Here is a 19,264-nt window from a genome sequence, read left to right as displayed (position 1 = left end):
TAATACCAAAATAAGCTTTCAAATAATGACCCAATTGCTTCTTACTTTAAAATAAAATTATTCTGAATGAAATTGAGATTTTCTTTCTTTTCGGCATTTGGACTTGGTAGCAATATTTTTCATGTTATTAAAGGTGAAAGGGGCAAAGAACTCAAAAATGGTAAGAAATAATATTATGCTTTCTTATATGTTAATAAATCAAGTTGTATAAATATATGAAATCCATAAATTACAATGCATAATGAGTTAAAGTTTATAAACTACCATTCTTGCTTTGAAATCTGTCAACTTTTTCCTCCTTGGCCCTTAAAGAGTTGCATACAGAATTAATCTAGAACACTTATATTAAAGACAAAAAGAAAATTAATTAGATAGGGAGGGTTCCTAAACCTCTAATCTTTTATATATATAGTCCTCCGGGGCATAGTCAAGTGGTGCAAAGGACATGAGTGATGTTATCTCATGTTTTACTGGCAGTCGCAGTGTGGTGGTTTGATTCCTGAAACATGGAATTGGACTCCTTGTAGGCGCAGTGTATAGACAGTTCTTGTTCCCTGACTTGTTGGGGCACATTCCGCGATTTATCTCCCTCACAAAGCTCTAGGGCCGAGACCGTGGGGGACCCTCAAGGTTGAAGTTCAACCTTTTATATATATATATAGACACACACACACACAAATTAAGAAAATATTTTATTTTTTTCAGATTTTCTGAAAGTACGTCTAACTATTTTAGTGGTGGAGGCCCTCAAAGTTGAGGTCCAACCTTTTTTTTTTTTTTAACCTAGCCATTCCTGCAGCAAAGAGTGAACCACGGGAGCTGTCCCAACGTAGCACCAGCACCGATAAACCCAAATAATCTTGAACCTGACTGAATTTAAGCGAGTTAATTGTGCAAAAAATAGCATTTGATCCTGCAAATCTTGCAGTCAGATTAACAGATAAAGTAAACAATCCAGGAACGAAGACAGCGTGCATGTAATGACCAGGATAAATAGAGGTGTCAGGTTGACAATACTCACTCTTCCTCTATAATAGAGTATGATTTATTCTTAATCAAAATTATTAAATTGATGCGATAAATACTGATAGACCAGATTATGAAAAAAGGAGCCCAATTGCAACATACTGACATCATTATCCATCACATCAATTACTCTGGCCCAAGTTGAAGAGATAGTTATAAGGTTAAGCAGAGCAACCAGTGAAAAACATTCATATTCTTTTTTCAGAAGAAACATGATTTTTGTAAAAAATAATCAACAATCACAAGTTCATTATCAATTTTGATAGCAAAAAAAAAAGGGAAGCAAATTAATTTTACGCAAAGGAAAACCCAATCCTCACTGAAAAGAAAAACCATCCATGTTTTCCCAAGCCACCAGAATTTGCTGGAATGGTTTGGTTAACCATTATCTTAAGCTCCTCCTTTATAGTGGAGTTGACACGAAAGAATCTCTACACAGATTGAAGGTCAAACATCATTCCTTGAGAGATATCCCACAGTTAACGAATGTGATTTTCTGTTTCAGATACTTACCTTGAAACTGGAAAAGGAACTTCCAGGGATGGAGGAAAGCCATAGAATAAATAATATAACAAGAGAAATGCTGAAAAATCAGTGAATCAAAACCAAATCCTGGAACAGAAGTACCAAATTAGAGATAATACTTACAGTGTTCAAAATAAAACTGCCAGCACAATACTTTTGTCCAGTCAATAAAACAACGCAAGAAGTTGGTCATATAAAAAGGTAAGTGAAAATTCATTTTACCGTCTGTACACAGAATCACAAAAATTGAGTTAACCACTATCCTTAGATACTCTGAATTTGCTCTTTGTAAATCTAGTAGTGAGACATCCCCCACATTTTATTAGTTTCATTTCATAGAAAATAATATACTGCCTAGTCATTCAGTTGGACATTGCAAATAACTCAACATTATCTTTATGAACTTGAAAACAATGATGTTAGGATCAGTAGAGAGGTCGTGCTTTCATATTTGCCTCAAGGTTGACAAGCTCTTAAGAGATTTTATAAAGAGCATTATGCAGCTGGAAATCAAATACTGAATCAAATGACAGCAAGAAGGTTTAGTTACTCAAAACAAGAAGGAACACCAATAAGCAATTTCACAACACTAAGCAGAAGAGAGCAACCTTTTCCAACATGCAAATTATTAAGACTATAACAAGTTTTAAATCATTGTTGTTTTAACTAATAAATAGAACCAAATAATATAATTTTCAAGCGGGATAGAAAGATTATCATGAAGGAAGTATAAAAGACATATGGTTAAGTGGAAGAAATAATGTACAAAGACATCACAAAGACACAAGTCTACATGGTAAAAGTTTATGTCCAATTGTGTAAAGTCGTATTCTTTATGAAATGTTATTTTAGTTTTTGAAAGAAAGGTTGTATCGCTTCTAAAAGAGCCATAATCATTCCAACGACACCACCCTGTAAACAGTCAGTCACAAATCCAGGAACGCATCCATTATAGTAAACTATTTATACGTTCAAGACATCAATAAGATTTGGCAGAAATTCTATATTATTCATTTCCACACAATGAGATTAAGAAAACAATCATTAATTAAAATCTCGAACAACAATTGTGGAATCAATCATTTTTATTATTGAAATTCATCATAATAGTGTTATCTCCGAATAATTGAGATTGGAAAAAATTCATTCACACCTTTCCTTTAGAAAGATTAGGCAACGAAAAAATGAGAGTGGAAACTGGCGCAGCAATCAGTGTGAGCAGCAGCAACGATGCAACAAAAAGGAAGTACCACAAAATATGCACTCAAAATCTACAAGCACAAAATTCATTCCACATTAACTACTCAAGACATAAGATTTCACATTCCATAGGTAGAAATCAGGAAATACTGGAACTTACGAAGAAGAAAGAAGAGGCGGAGTAGATGAGTGCAGAGATTTCGTTAGGATGGACTGTTACGAACCATGAAACGATTGATTCTAAGCGAGATTTAGAGATTATCATTGCAGGGTGATTGAGTTGAATGGATGGTTTGACAGCATGGATGAAATTTCAGTTGAATTTGATTTTGTCGACTGAAGAATGAATCTTCATTTTCAGTTGGAAGAGAGGGAGGTTTATTTACTCCATGGCCCTCAAACTTCTGTCTATTTGTAGAAAAGGGGTGATAATTTTTTTTGGATTAATTTCACTAGGGGTCCCAACGTTTTGTTAGTGTGGCATCCATATATTCAATCTACCATTTGTTACACTCCTATCTCCAACTTTTTAAATTGTGCGCCAATTTCCTAACACATAGAAAATGTTTATTTAGCCTGTGTTTGAGTCCCATTTATTTTCTTTTTCCTATATTTTCCAACCCTTTTCAAAGCTCAAGTCAAAGATGTTCACGTTTCAACTCTTACAACGTCTGACACCATTTTGTAGAGTTAAATAATTCAAAGACAATCGTTGGCAAATTTTTGCCTACAACACCTTCGTTTAGATGCTTGCTTTTATAGAAATGCCCTTGCATAAAATCTTTTGCTCTTTAACCCTTGCAAAATTTGTTCCCATTTCATTTCTCAAAGCTTTGCACTCTGTCAATTTGCGGCCACAGAAACTCTACCATCTTGATCTTTTATTTTTTTAGCCTTGTACTAGTGTGAACTCGGTGCAAATTCCATTTTTCGGAGTGCCTCACGAGCCGACTTCCATCTCTTCTACATCATAAGAATAGCAATGTCTCTAGCTTTAGTCTACAAACGATGAAGGAAATCGGACTTCCTGTCGAGCCAGTTATGCTGCAAAAAATCATGGCACTCAATACCGAAGGTTGGGGTTATTATCCGGACAACATGGTAAGCATAAAAACTCTATGATTTTCCCGTCGATTGTCTCTGCATCCGCTGTACATAATTTCCTCTTTGTCAGCCATCAACTTCATAAGCACATTGTGACGTTCAACTGTAGACGAAACAGGCTACATAGAGTCCAAAACGGAACACTGTCTTTGGCTGTGTGTGTTCCAATACGCGTCCAAATCTAGGATTTCCTTTTAGATGTCCGATAGGATTGCATATCTTGAAACGGGAATAGATCAACATTGCTGGTTCCATGAAAATTGCAAAAAATGGTGAGTGAAACTGGAGATAACAAACTGTCACATTCATTCTGGAGATGTTAAGTTGGTACAATTGTAGTCGTACTATTTACCAATCATAGAAAAAAACGCGGCATTTAATAAAAATACAATGTTCAGCAGAAAGGTAATTTTCTACCTTTTTAGAGGAGCAACTTATCCTTGAACAACTCTCCATTTACATTACATCATGCTTTTGTACATTTATATATGTATAACTTTTGCTTATAATCCATTGATTGCTGTTAACTTTGCATGCATTGGGCGACGTTAATTATTGATCACCGTAGGTGCTCACCAATACTGCATTCCAGTGCATATTCATTTATCCTAAGCCTTTCTTGCCGCCTCTTCTCACAAGTTTTGACCTCTCCATTTGTGCCACATTGCAGATGAACACGACACATAATCCGGACACGGTGCAGGGTGCATCATCGAATATGAATCTCAAAAAGAAGTCAAAGGCCCGCAAGTGTGCTAGATAGGAACCTCGCGAGCAAAAGATCTTCATAGCTACCATCGAGCATGTCATTGCTGAGGGCCATCGTCAGGGAAAGTGCTTCTCATCAACAGGTTCGGGCGCATATGCGACTTGTTGAATAAATGCTAAAAAGGATTGGACCATTATCCAGCTCAAAAACCATTGGGGTTTTATGCGTACAGACCAAACTTCTGTTTGAGCTACTTCAGAGCACGAAAATAGCATGCGGTCTCAGCAATGGGGGCAGAATTGACGCACCGAACTTGTGGTGGAAGTAGAAAATTAAGGTACTAACCGACGACAACCTGCAATATAGTTTTTCTTGTTATAAACAGTTTTGATTGCGAACACGGCACATTCGTGATACTACTCGCTTGTCACATTGTAGGAGAACTCTTGGTATGGAAAGTTTAAGGACAACGAGAACAGCGAAATTTACCACACATATAGTTCTCTATTTGGAGGTAGTTATGACTCTATGAAGTACGCACTAACACCCACAAGTTGTCTCAATGTGGGTTCGACCTGGGCTCCGACACTGACACGGATAACCTGAATGACAAGTTACCTATTAATGCTGAGACTTCTAATTTGAGCAAAGGCCCAACATATGGAAGAGCAAACTTTTAAATGAATATTTTCCTTTGTCGAAACGGCGAGAAACGTAAACGTAAACATGCGAAGGGCGAGCAAAAGAAGTTCGTTGCTAGGGAGGTTTCCAAGTCGGTGGATAACCTTGCGTACGCATCGAAGGAGATGGTGATTTGCTCAAAAGAATGGGTCGAATGACTCTCCACGAGCACGTCTATGATTTGCTTTCTACTGGCCTAGTCGAGCCAGGGATGAGCTGCACATGTTCGCATTGTGGTTCTTAAGGAATTCCAACAATCGTGTAGTGTACAATGTCTCTAAAACCTCGGAATTGAGGTTCAAGTGGATCTCGTATAGCTTCGAATGCGACAAGATGCTTGGTTCCAAGAGCCTGTAATAGCTTGACGGACGTGTCTTATATATGTCTCCATTGTTCATTTTGTTACTGTAGTCATTGTATTTATTATAGTAATATCAACATGTTTTAGTACCTGTACGTGAGATTATCGCAATTTCTAATGTGCTATGAATATTTTTGTTATGTACTTTGAAAATATCCATTTGTGATTGTCATGCGAACTCTTTAGAACTCTATTATTACCAAAAACTTAAATATTAGCAAAAGCCTATCATGCTATTCCATTATTTTAAAATATGTAAATAGCTTTTTGACGTCGGGTAGGATAGTGATTATCCTATTAACTTATTGTAGCAGATAAGTCGTAAGAAAGAAACGACAGAAAAGGCCCAAAAACAAGAGAAAATACTCTAAAATCAACTCAATATTATTAATAATGCAGAATGATCAAAATTAACCCACAAGAAGGGTTAAAATAGCTGCGAAATACGAAATTATGGAAAAATTATCAAAAATGGTAAAATCTCAAAATTATACCAGAATAAAATATTAAGTAAAAGAAGTATGTTGCCAAAAATTTGACTCAATTCAAGTTTTCTAACATATGAAAAAAAATGAAACGAAATATTACCATAAATAGCAAAAAATAACTTAAAATTGAATTTTTGAAATGAAAACAGCGGATTTTTGGCTCAAAATTGACATCCATCGAGCATAGCTCGGTGGCCACGACGTGCGCGCCGAAGAGAGCTTTCCAGATTGGGTCATAATAGCGATTCTGGTAACCGTAACCAAAGTTATGACCAAATTATAAAAAATTCATCAAATTTCCCCAATTAAGGAAATAATTGCGGTTCACTTTCCATCTTTGCGCCGATCCGCCATCTCATGGTATTTCAGTGTCATCATCGTGTTATATGACAAATCAGCATCACTCGACTCGGATCCTCCTGCATTACTTTTGTGTAGGCAGGATTTCCTGCATATTAGAAGGAATCTTTTCCTTTTTCATCCCATTTTGCATGCATGGCTAGTGGAATCTGTAATTGGTGGCACTGACTAAACTATCAATTCGTCGCGTACAGTTCCAGAGCTATGTGTATACAATCTAAAGTGCTATGTGGTAATCAATGATGGTACACAGAAACAATCACAGCCACGATTCAACTTTTATGCTCCCATATATAACGAAAATTTTCGCTTGTCGTGGTCTCAATACGACGAGATGTCAGGCACATCTAGTCCCCATATGTCATCTAAGATCAATTCTAACCTCATGCCTAATTCCTGCTCGGAGGGCGGGTTAGACGAAGACGTATAGCAGCAGTTGAAGGCGTAGGGATGGACGCAGCAATTTTTAGTTGGGGGCAAAATCAAACTTTGTACAAATCGAATACGTCATTATTAAATTTTGAATGATTTATAATTGACCCGAGAAAATGTAGATCTACATTTAAATAACATTTATTCATTAATATTTTTCTCATGTTTATGTCTAAGAAATTTATAGTGTATTTAATACAAACAACAAATTTAAGTGATTGAAAGGAAAAACATTTAACCAACATTCAATCAAATTAATACAATTCGTGCAATATAAATTAAATTGGATATAATTAGTTCAGACACATTCTATGTGCACAAATAGGACAGGAAAAAACTACAAATTTAGGTTATAATTAATTGAAATTTTCATAAAAATTTGAGAAATTTGCAGTAGATGTGATAATCTGTAGAAAAATTATAACCGAATCGTGAAATATTAGAAAAGTTAAGGTTTTGGTAAAAGGTATAAGGGAGAGAGTAAGATAGAGTAAGACAGAGAAAAAAATTCAAATTTATTATGATTTTGCCCCTATTTAGTATGTGTGAGAATTATATTTTTATTAAATTTTAATAAAAGTTAAAAAGTTAGGGGTTTCATGAAATATGTTATTAAAATTTATTATGAACTTTGATTTATAATTAAATTTAGATTTCATTCGATACCAAACACGACTTAAAATTTCAATCATGACCCCCAAGATACTGTGCGAACTGTTTAAAACTTTCTCATTACCAAAAACTCCATTATTAACAAAAACCTATCATGCAATTTTCATTATTTTTAAATATGTCAATAGCTTGTATAAAGACGAGATTTTATGCATATTGAAGGGAATATTTTCCTTTTTCATCCTTTCTTGCATGGATGGATGGTGGAATCCATAATTGGCGGCACTCTGTATATTATCAATTTGTTGTGTACAGTCCCAAATCTTTGAGTATAAAATCTAAAGTGCTATTTGGCAATTAATGACGGTACCCAGAATCAACCAATGTCACAGGTCGAATTTTATGCTCCTACATGTAATGGATTTTTTCGCTTTCCATGGTGTCAATACGACGAGATGACAGACATATCTAGTCCGCATACGTCATCCGATACCGATTGTGACCTCATGTCTAATACCGATCTCGGATGACGGTTCGGATGAAGACATACTGCAAGAGCTGAAGGCGGATATGCTAACATGGCTATGATACTTTCAGATCGCTGAGCAGATGGTACGCCAATACATCCAACCGGATAGGGGCTGACGTTACTTATTTCCTATGTCTCGAAGCAGACATATTTTCATGTTACAGAATAAATATATGTATCCGCAAATGTGCTTTTAGAAGTTCAGAACCTACCCACCCATGACACTTTACACATGTTCTTAGAGACCAATATGGCTTGGAAAGTAGTACAACTATTGATATATATGAGCACGTTGGTATATTTTTGTGAATACTGGCGCATGGGAAGGGTTATCGACAGGTGAAAACGCTGTTTGGACATTCGTTGTAGATCATTGCCCATTATTTCAAGCACATGCTTCGCATTGTCGATGTGTTGGCAGCAGACATGATCCGATCTCATGAAAACTACAATCACGACTCGGCACATCATCACCTCGATCCGGAGAGATACCTATTTTTTCAAGTGTTTGTAAGGAAACCTTATATTACTACTTCAATTCGGCTAGTATTTGTGAATTTTAATTATGATATGGTGTGTAACATCTTCTGGATTAGTAATAAAAGGAACATCCAATGAATGTCTCGGAAACGTCTTCGTTCTTTTTATATATTGGATCCGCAAAACCAAAATGTACACATTATCCATCACAAGAAATTGCTAGGGGCATTAACATCAATGTCCACCACTGGTTGCATTAAAATATTGGCAACTCAATATTAAATTGAAATGTGTCAGGTTTCTACATATGTGCCATGTGGGACCCGCGACCAACAACAATTGACTGAAGAAAATGAGAAATAATGAAAAGTAATGGGGTTCAAACGTAAGCTTAAACATTAATTAAACGTGACAATTAACACGCACATGATGAGAAGGTTGGGTCGAAGCAAGGGATAAGTTTCATAACACTAATAAAATTTATCCTTTATGGATTTTTATTTGACCATTGAAGTCACCCTTTGAATCATTTTAATAAATAAAATCTCTTTTGGACAGTTTTGTTTTTTGAGTTATAACATTATCATTTAATGTTCAAATATATATATTTTACTATTAGCTATTAACATGGGCGATACGAATCCACATAGCAATAGTAGTTTTGAAACCCACAAAAGATTGAATCACAACCCCAAGAAAGTTAAAATCTTAGTTTGAAGCTCGATCTAATAATTTATTGAACCAAAGAACTAACACAATCGTCGACAATATGTTGACCCTGTGGTCACAAAAAGTATGAACCTTGCTGTGAATTTGTTGAATGCGACAAAAGAGTATTAATCTTTGACAAGTTCGAATAGTTTGAATGCCACAAATATTGAAAATATTTGATAAGTTCTATTCAATTAAACGCAAAATAGAAAGTGAAAAATATCACATTATGATTAATTCTCAACAATTAATATCTTTATCGTACAATTTGTGATCCTTTTATAGGTATAAAATAAACTTCTATTCAATGAGAAAATGGATCAAATTCTACAGGATCAAACATATGGGAATGGGACTTAAGGAATGATATTAAAAAAAAGAAAAAAAAGAAAAAAAAAAAAAGGGAACACACATCTGGATTTGAATCTACTTTTTATCGGGTAAGATGAGAACATGGATCAAAACAAAAGAGTTTAAATATTAAAACAAAACTCTAATTCCAAAGGCAAATCCAAATAAAGTAGAAAACTACAAAATAAATTTGAATAAAACCAAAATACAACAAATAACGAAAATATCCTTAAACTAAATTCAAAACCTAAAAATAGACCCCTAAATAATCGAATTTGACACGCAAAGTTTGACAAAGTCATCTAACAAACTTGTGCAGAATCAAAAGACGTTTTTAGATTTACTCATGGATGAAAATTCGACAACCGAGCAAAAAGTTAAACGCATTTCTGTGAATCCTGTGCATTTTCGTGCATATTTCATATTCTTTCTATTTTTTAATTAGTTTAAGATCTTCTATTCTAATTGATCCGTATCACTACGAAACATGCAATGGATCTTTATTAGCTTGTCCTCCATGATTCTCATCAATCAGTGTCAACGATTTTATAAAGTTGAAGACATAAAGTGCAACAAATCATAGGCTTTTGGTAGTGATGCTACACTTACAAAGATTAGAGACTCCTAGTGAAATTTTCCAATGTTAGTCTTAAAATTGGTTCAGACCCTAAAGAGTATTATTTTAGGAAAAAATAATTACAAAGGTTTCAAGATACACTTCTCAAAAAAAAAAAATGTAGAAATATTTCAAAAATTAAATTATCACATTTGTGATCACATGATAACAATGTTTTAACTTATTAACTAACTAAACAAGTCAAGACCACATTAACACACCATTTATCATCATGGTCATGTGCCAGACACAATCGCACAAAGAAACAAATTATGTGGTATAATTACAAATTTAGTCATAAATAACACATTTTTTTGATAACATATTACTTATTGGTCAAAAATTACCTAAATACTTGTCACAAAAGCTCTTCATCCCACTCAACTACTCCACAACCATTGGCAGCACCCAAACGTCGTTGTCACTTCACCACCCCATCACCACAATATTGCCTTCATCACCGTCGCCACCTCACCACCAACACCACCACAACATCTATTGCACCACTACCACACAGATTCTGTATATTGTAATCGACCACCACGCAATCACCAATACACCACAACATCCATCACACCACCACTAGAACTGATCCGACTAGTGTGAAGAGATTTCGAAATTTCAGATTCGAATTCGGTTTGAGGAGGAAGAAATATGGCTGGGATTGGAGATCTGGTTCGATGTTACTTTCTTTGGTGAAGGCGACCAAAGTTGGTGGGTAGCGACAGAGTTGGTGGAAAATTATACTAGTTAAACGCATTTAATTGACAATTCTCAGTAAAACAAGTTTTAGGTAGTTCAATTCCTCGAAATTCTTTTTCTTTCCACCCAAATTTTATTCTTGCAATCAAATGGACCCTTAGAACTATTGTCCTAATTCCATGAAGATTTTGAATGAAAGACAGAAGGCAGTTTTGAATAGAATTGGACCACATTGGTCAATCAAATGAGATTGATACACATAGAAGTACGATTTTTGATACATTGAACTTCAATATAAACTAGAACTTGAATCCAAGGAAGGAAAATCAAAATCAAAATAAAAATTAAAAAATAAATACAAAGAAACATATGAGACATTTGGTTCAAAGTTATCTCAGTTCACTTCAGCAAAATGTATAACAATAGAAAATGTAAAAGAAACAACAAACTTAAAATCGTGCTTAAGATTCTACGAGGAGAAGAGTCGTGTGAAGAAATTTCCTGAATTGGATTTTTTCTCTAAGCAAGCAACATGAACGTATCTTCCTAACTTGTCCACTTGTCTTGCTTCACCTCTGGTGTCTTTCTTGCAAATTTTGCAGGTTTTGTCCACCCAACCTTCTTCTACATACTGTCCATCCACTGAAATCATTTAAAAAAAAAAATACAAAGTATTACAACATTTTTATGAGCCTTTTGGTACGGGTCCCCCCCCAACCCCACCCCAAAAAATAAATAAATAAATAAATAAATCAATTTCAACATGTTTAGTAGACATTGCAAATTTTATGAGCCTTTTGGTTCGGTTTTTGCTTTTTCTTAAAATCGATACCAACATTTTGACTAGACATTTCAATCTAAATCATCTTGTGGATCTTGCACCTCTAACTTATGAAATGGGGCTTCAAAAATTTATAGTCAAACGAGATAATGTAACAAAAATCTAAATAATTTTCATCACTGAGCACCGATTGTAACGTTAATTAAAGATTGACGAACAACTCGTTGTGTTTTAAAGGTTTGAAACTAATTTACCACTAAAACAATAGATTAAGAACCAATGATGCCATTTTTCCTCATTATATATGCAACAAATCAAATTATCGAAGATCTAATCATACTTTGCAATTTAGGATTCATGGGCTTAGCCACTTGGCAATTCTTTAGTTAATTTGCTTACCTTCTACATATGATTTGAAGAAATCTTTGTATGTTCCACCAATCTTCCTCCTAAGAGCTCCATACTGCAATAGATCAAATGTTTGAATTAGTACAAAACATCCTACTAGAGTAAAAAAAGAAAGAATCCACTTCAATTGGATCTAACTCGTCTTGAAACTCGTTCAGACAAAAAAACCTGAGTAGTAATAACACTACATGCTATGCGCTGGAGCATCCAAAATTTAGTCGCTTGTCTACTATAATATGCATGGTTCAGTTTTCTTCCAATACCAAACTAGTGAAATTTTTATAAATAGATGACAAGAATAGGGCCAGTTTGAAACAATTTTTTGAAAAGTCAAAAGTTACTTATGAGGTAAAAAAGTTACTTTTGAGCATTAATAGATACTTTTCTAGAAGTGCTTTATTTAGTTAGTAGAGCTTTTAGAAGAAATTGGTATAAATTAACTTTCTCTATAATCTAATGTACGAGAAACAAAGCAAAAGCAAAAGTACTGTCAAACGCGCCCTTAAAAACCTCCTATACCGTGCTTAAGTATCTCATAGAAAGAATACCTGTTCCCTTGTCATCCTGTCACCTGTTTGCGTTGCTTCTGCAGCTTCATCCAGGAGTTCAGCATCCTTGGCAGATCTTACCTGTGAAAAATCTAAAGCTTCCGTCACACTCGAAAACAGAGATTGCTTCTTCTTCTTTGGTTCTTCATTTCCATTCTCTTTCTTGGCAGAAAATATGACAAATTTCAAGGTCCTGCTATTATTATTGCATTTAAAATATGTCTGTGAAATTCCTGAAGTTGCAGCAGGAAGAAGTCCAGTTTGTGAAGATGACAAGGGAAGAGCCCTCAGTCCCATCTTTTGCTTCACAAACTATTTGAAGAATATTCACTACTCTACACCTTATATGCATAGAAAAACTTGAGGCTAAATGGGCAATTGCAACCACTCACAATATCTGATGGTGAAGAGAAGACGTGGCCTTTTGGTTGGCTAGTAAAATTGAGAGGGCAAGGCAATCTGTGGCCTTGAAAATATATTTTTTCATTCAATCCTGTCCTTTAGTAATTATCTAATTTTCTAGTTGAGAAAATTATAGTTTGGTGCTAAAGGCTAAAAATTTACTTATTAATCAAACACGTAAGTTATAAAATAAACAATTATTTAAAGGTTGGCTAAATGGAGATTCTGTGTAAATTGGACTAAGTAAAACTTTAAATAAACTTTTAAGGACAGTGTATTCAATTTAAATTTTTATAGATTTTTCTAAATGATGGACTTTTGTGGAATTTTTAAGCTTATATTTACTTTTGAAGATTTAATGAAAGTCTTCCATTGACTTTTGTTATTTTTCTTTTAAAGACTTATATAGAGTTCATTTGAAATTTGAAGGGTGCTTCACTTATAGAAATTCTTTAACATGATTCATACAAGGAATCTGTCTCCCTGTTATTTAGAGATGGCCCTGCCCCGCCTGAATAGGGTCAAAAAAACCCGCACCGATCGGTGGACAGTTGCCTCAACCCCACATCATGAAGAAGTAAAAAAAAAAAAAAAAAAAAAAAAAAAAAAAAAAAAAAATAATGTTAGTTTGAGCATTATTTGCTTTGAATTTTAAACTTTTGAATTTTTATTTTATTCTGTAATAATAGTATAACTCGAAATTTGTATTTTATCTTCTAATATATATATAAAACGGGGCTAGTCACTGCCTCGTCCCGAACCCGTTCCACTGCCATCTCAACTGTTATTGGCTGTTTCTAAAAATAATTTATGACAACAGTTAATCACAAGGAGACAACTGTCTTTCTGTATTAATTCTGTCAAAGAATTTCAATACATGTAGAATTATTCTTGAAATTAAAGACTTCCACTTGTAAAAATTGATTTAATACTCAGTATGCTAACTTTAATTATAGGCCCTTCAACGGAGACATAAAATTTTAATGAACTTTTATATCTGAATATATTTAAAATAAATCATTCATAAGTCTCAACCAAATTGAGCAAAAAAAAAAAAAAATAATAATAATAATAATAATAAAATAAAAATAAAAATTGTTAAGATATGTTTCGTCAAATGTCTCAAGCAACATTAGACATAGATAACATAAAAAATAAATTAAAATCAACTTAATATTCCGTTAATACGGTTTACCAAATACTATTGAAATCAAAAAAATGTAAAGCAATATTTTGACCAAACTTAAAGATAGAAAGAAGTGTTTATTGCTGATAATCTTGAGGTCAAATATATTACAACAAGAAAGTGTTTGAAAAAAAATACAATATTGTTTTGGAGGAATTCGAGCTCTGCCTTTGGAGGGGATGAACCATTTCTTCTTATTTATAGTAGGGATGATCACACCATTGGCCAACTCAAGTCTTGTCAGCTACAATACCATCCTAGTAATCCGTACCACTTTATCTAAGTTTTGCTTGCTTTGATTGGTTGCTGAGGTCGGCCTCATTAGATCATCATTAAGTTTGAGGAGCCAAGCTATCGAACCACGATGATTTGACTTCATATAATTACAGCTTGTATTTGATTGGTTGTCAAAGAGGTGTTGACGTCAGGGCCTCCAAATGTCATTCTAGGAGTGGTGAATGGATAGGTATGGCTGGGTGGCAGGGATTTAGGCATCATTATGTCTCTATAAATCACGATGATTTGTTGATTCGAGCTTATCTCAGTGATATTGATACCTTAGTGTGAAAAATGTAGGATGATTAAAGAAATATTATTTTAACGAGCCGAAGTTCGAACTCCAACAATTACCCCTCAAAGTCTGCACTCACCATGGTGAGGTGAGAACCTTTGTGTCAACATTTGAACCGTAGTGGAGTACAGTTGTCGGAGTAAATGTGGTTTAAGGTGACATGTGTCAACAGATCTAAGAAGGGGCATCCCATTATCTTTTGAGGCTTCTTTGGCAAGCCTCCTTCAAAACTACGTAGTTTTAGATCATATAATCTAGATTTTTCATTCTCCATTCATTTTCGAATCCAACACTTCTTAGCGTCCATGTTGGATTTCTTTCTTTCTCTTTTTATATATTTTCTCTCTCATTATTTCAACACTTTTTGCTCTCAAATCTTTTAGCAAGGGAAATAAATCTCGAAATCCAACACCTTTGTCTTCTGATTTGAGTGAGGTCGCCCATTACCAAGGTATATCCTTTACAGAAGATTTGCCTTTTTTTTTCTTTTCATTTTATCTCGGCTCCTATATAAGTTAGGACGAATCTCGAGTATACTCTTTGGCCAACCACTAGGAAGAGTCTATTCCTATTCACCATTGTAGTTCAGATGTTTAGGAAATATATACCCAAATCCCAATTATTTTAGTTTATTTTAGAGATGTAGGTCACGCTTTAATGTTGGCACAAAATACGGTTGAGCTAAGGGGACTAAGAGACGAGGAAGAGTTGGGTTCCTCTAGTGAGGAGGTAGGTAACTCTTATAGTAGAGAATGGAGGCTTCGTCATTTAGGTCGGTAGTAACTGGGGATAGGCTGGTGATGTGAAGGGCAAAGTATGGTACTCCGAGTACGGTAAAGGTGGTCATTCTCAGCATTTCTAATCAAACTAATGATCCTCTAGAAGGACGTGTGGCATTCAAACTCATCATCCTAGTTGCCAGGCTAAGGTTGAATTGACTAATCGATGTAAACCTTTATTCGACACACTCCGAAGATGAAAGAAGTTTGAATGGACTGAAGAATGTAACAAATCCTTTGAAGAATTGAAGATATAAATATCTCAATTGTCTTTTCTTTCAAAGCCTAAATCTATCAATTTACTTAGCCATATTTGAGCATGCCTTAAGCACTGTATTCATTAGGGAAGAAGATGTTATCTAATATCCTGTTTATTATATTGGCAAAGCACTTTATGATGCTGAGCTATGTTACTCTGCTTCGAAAAAGCTCACCTATGCCCTAGTTATGTCAACAAGAAAGCTACAACCCTACTTTCTAGAGCATCCCATGCAGGTCTTAACCGATTATCCTTTAAGGCTAGTTTTACAGAAACTAGACACCTCAGAATGTCTGGTAAAAGAAACCATCAAACTTGGCCAATTTGATATATCATATAGATCACGAACATCAGTAAAAGGCCAAGCCCTATTTGGTTTCGTAGTAGAATTCAATTCAGATCCCCAAAATAATTAAACAAAGAAAGAGCCTTGGAGTTTTTCTTTGACGGATCCTCAACTAAGGTTAGAGTGGGTACTAGAGTGATTCTAGTCAGCCCAGATTGCCTTTGTTTTTGTAAAGCATTGACCTTTGACTTCGAGGCTCCTAATAACGAGACTAAATACGAAACATTAATAGCTGGCCTGAAAATGGCCAAGGAATTGAAAATATCCAGATTTATAGTATATAACGACTCCCAACTTTTAGTAAACCAAAACAATGAGGTTTTCTAGACCAAAGAAGTTGGGATGAATAACTACCTTGAAGCAGCCCGAACAGAATTAAGTAACTTCGACATTATTGAGGTAAAATAAATACTTAGATCCTAAAATAGCTATGCTGATGCTGTGGCTAGGCTTGCAACTTTCGAAGGAGTGAGTGAATTGAAAAGCACTTCTTTGGGAAGAATTGGACATCCTGTTATTGAAGAAAATGTTGTAACACTAATGACTATAGACCCCAAGCCTTATTGGATGGATGTGATCATAAAATTCCTAAGAATTGTAGAACGCCATGCCAACCCAATTGAAGGCAAAAAGTTGAGATTAAGATAAGATCATTACACTTTCCTAGATGGCATCCTCTATAAGAAAAAATATGTAACCCATTGTTAATGTGCCTAAATGAAGAAGATGTCTTATATGCTCTACAAGAAGTGCACAAAGGAATTTGTGAAAATCAAATGGAAGGACAGTCTTTGCTCGTAAGATCAGACAAGGATAGTTCTAGCCCTTCCTGAAAAAAGACACTCTAAACGTTGTAAAGAGGTGTAATAAGTGCCAATGAATCGTAGCTATCATTCAATCTCCTCCAGAGGATCTTACTTCCATAATTAGCCTTTTGCCATTCTCAAAATGGGGGGATAACCTATGCCATCGGATGAGGTGGAACTAAGTTCGCTATTGTTGTTGTAGTCTACTTTATCAAATGGGCTGTAGTTGAGCCTCTTCTAAGGATAACTAAACATAAAATCACGGACTTCATTTAGAAACTGATTATTTACAGATTCAGAATTCCACATTCCATAGTCAGAGATAATGGAAAATAACTTGACAACCTACATTTGAAGACCTTTCTCGAAGAGCTAAACATTCGAAAACATTTCTCCACTCTGAATCACCCTCAGGCTAATGGGTAGGTTGAAGCGATCAATGAAATCATCAAGCATACACTTAATTTCGATTGGATACTCTCAAAGGTATATGGGCTGATGAATTCCCTAGCATGATATGGAAAATCCTCCATTTTCCTTACATTTGGTGTCGAGTCATGATTTCTCTCAAGATGATATATCCTCATTTCAAACTTCACACTTTGTCGAATGGAATAATAAAAAAGCATTAAATGTTGAGTTCGACCTCTTGGAAGAAAAAGAAATGAAAATGAGCTTCGAACAATAGTTTACAAGCAAAGAAATGCCAAGTACTACAACCAGAAATTTTGGATAAGGAAATTTGAAGTTGATGATTTGGTGTTAAAAAAGTTTTCATCGCTACACGAGAGCTCAACATAGGATCCCTGAGGCCTAACCGGGATGAACCATACAAAATTACAAAAATCCTATCCAAATGATCTTATGAGCATGAAGATATGTAAGGATAACCTCTCACGCATCCGTGGAATGTAGAGCACCTCAAGAAGTACTATCAGTAGATAACTACTTGTATTGCTTTATTTATATGAGCTTGAATACAGTAATTTTTGTGACAACCACTTCAATCCTATATAAGTCTGAAGCAAAGTCCCGTGAGAATTCTGGATGAGCTCTTCAGCTTTATGTTACCTAAGTTTGCCTCAGCTACAATACTTAAATCACAAGTCCGTTCTTTAGCGGCACTATGCTTACTCATCAGTATCACGGTTAAGGTTGTAAGTGCTACAGCACTTAGGCAAAAATTCTTGAAAATTCTGGACGAGCTCTTTAACTTTGCTAAAACTTGCCTTAGCTACAACACTTAGCCCAATTTTTGACATAAAATTCCAAAGCTTAATCTTTAGTAGCACGAGTTAAGTTTGTAAGTGCTACAACACTTAGGCAAAATTTAGTGGAAATTCTACACAAGCCCATTAGCTTAGCTAAAGCTTGCCTCAATTATAGTACTTAGCCAATTTTCAATACGAAATTCTAAAGCTCGTTCCTTAGCAGCACGAGCTAAGGTTGTAAATGCTGTAATACTTAGGCAAAATTTCATGGAAATTCTCAACGAGCTTTTCAACTCAGCTAAAACTTGCCTCAGCTGCAATACTTAGCCTAGTTTTCGACATAATATCCAAGTTTGGGATTTTCTTCTCCATGAAACTAATCAATTCATGGATAGCCGCCACGTACACTTCTTAATTAAAAGCTTGACTCGTAGGAAAAGCCTTCCACCCGTCCGTAGCTATAGATATCCTAGTTGCTAAATCATCAGCCTGGATTTTTTCCAATTTGGCCTTCTTCACCTCTTCAACCTCCTTGGAATTTGCTTGCTCCAACTCCATTTTTAGGAAGTCCTACCTTATCTTGACTTCTTCCACCTCTTTCTCAACTGGGACCTAGCAATAACATCACCTTCTAAGCAGATGGTTATACCAAACCTTTCTTCATTCCATTTTACTTCAGCTTCTTCGAAATGAGCCTTCTTATCCTCGAATAATTGATGCAAAGTGGTAGTTTCTTCTCTCATCTTTCAATGTCTTCTTAACCTTCACCTATAATAAGGCACAAATTAAGAATGAGCTTAGAATATTAATTGATAATCAAGAAGACACAAAAGAAGAAAATTCTCACCATATCTGAACTGCAATTAAGTGAAGTATTGACCTATAAGTATAAACACCTACAGTAATGCAGGATTCATTCGTACTCATCTGAGCCAAGTATCCTTTCTCACAGTTATTCCAAATCCGAGTCATAAGATGAGCTATATTTTGAAGTGGTGGAGGAAGAGCTAAAGTGGAAACCCTAGCAGGTTAAGGGGCTATGTAAGAATCTAATAAAGCCTCAGAGCAAGTACCAACCAA

General features: G+C 35.0%; 2 protein-coding genes across 6 annotated transcripts in view; both read right to left on the bottom strand.

The window, feature by feature from the left end:
• The window catches only part of LOC111378744, a 5,390-nt gene extending 2,268 nt beyond the window's left edge, over nt 1-3,122 (bottom strand). Inside the window, exons 1-4 of one of the 5 annotated variants that reach the window (XM_023001977.1) lie at nt 2,912-3,122; nt 2,705-2,822; nt 1,540-1,638; nt 1,347-1,457 (exon numbers count right to left, since the gene is read on the bottom strand). The gene's annotated coding sequence lies outside the window, so the exon portion shown is untranslated. Of the gene's footprint in view, nt 1-264; nt 397-1,346; nt 1,458-1,539; nt 1,639-2,704; nt 2,823-2,911 lie in introns of those variants that run through there. The other 4 variants (XM_023001980.1, XM_023001978.1, XM_023001981.1 and 1 more) reach the window with 4 other exon arrangements.
• Nucleotides 3,123-11,106: 7,984 nt separating this feature from the next.
• LOC111378743 lies at nt 11,107-13,061 on the bottom strand. Its single transcript, XM_023001975.1, has 3 exons — nt 12,625-13,061; nt 12,068-12,131; nt 11,107-11,529 (listed from the first exon to the last, which is right to left on the bottom strand). The coding sequence occupies exons 1-3, from the start codon at nt 12,919-12,921 to the stop codon at nt 11,357-11,359; spliced, it is 534 nt and encodes a 177-aa protein (XP_022857743.1). The 5' UTR covers nt 12,922-13,061; the 3' UTR covers nt 11,107-11,356.
• Between the last annotated feature and the right edge of the window lie 6,203 nt (nt 13,062-19,264).

The sequence above is a fragment of the Olea europaea genome, unplaced genomic scaffold, assembly GCF_002742605.1.
Source record: "Olea europaea var. sylvestris unplaced genomic scaffold, O_europaea_v1 scaffold1866, whole genome shotgun sequence".
Taxonomy (NCBI): domain Eukaryota; kingdom Viridiplantae; phylum Streptophyta; class Magnoliopsida; order Lamiales; family Oleaceae; genus Olea; species Olea europaea.
This window is presented reverse-complemented; position numbering and strand designations above follow the sequence as displayed.

Coding starts and splice junctions, on each gene's coding strand:
- LOC111378743 (XM_023001975.1), bottom strand. CDS start 12,921: ATGGGACTGAGGGCTCTTCCCTTGTCATCTTCACAAACTGGACTTCTT. Junction 12,132..12,624: donor ACAGGATGACAAGGGAACAG/GTATTCTTTCTA, acceptor GATCTATTGCAG/TATGGAGCTCTTAGGAGGAA. Junction 11,530..12,067: donor CTTCAAATCATATGTAGAAG/GTAAGCAAATTA, acceptor AAATGATTTCAG/TGGATGGACAGTATGTAGAA.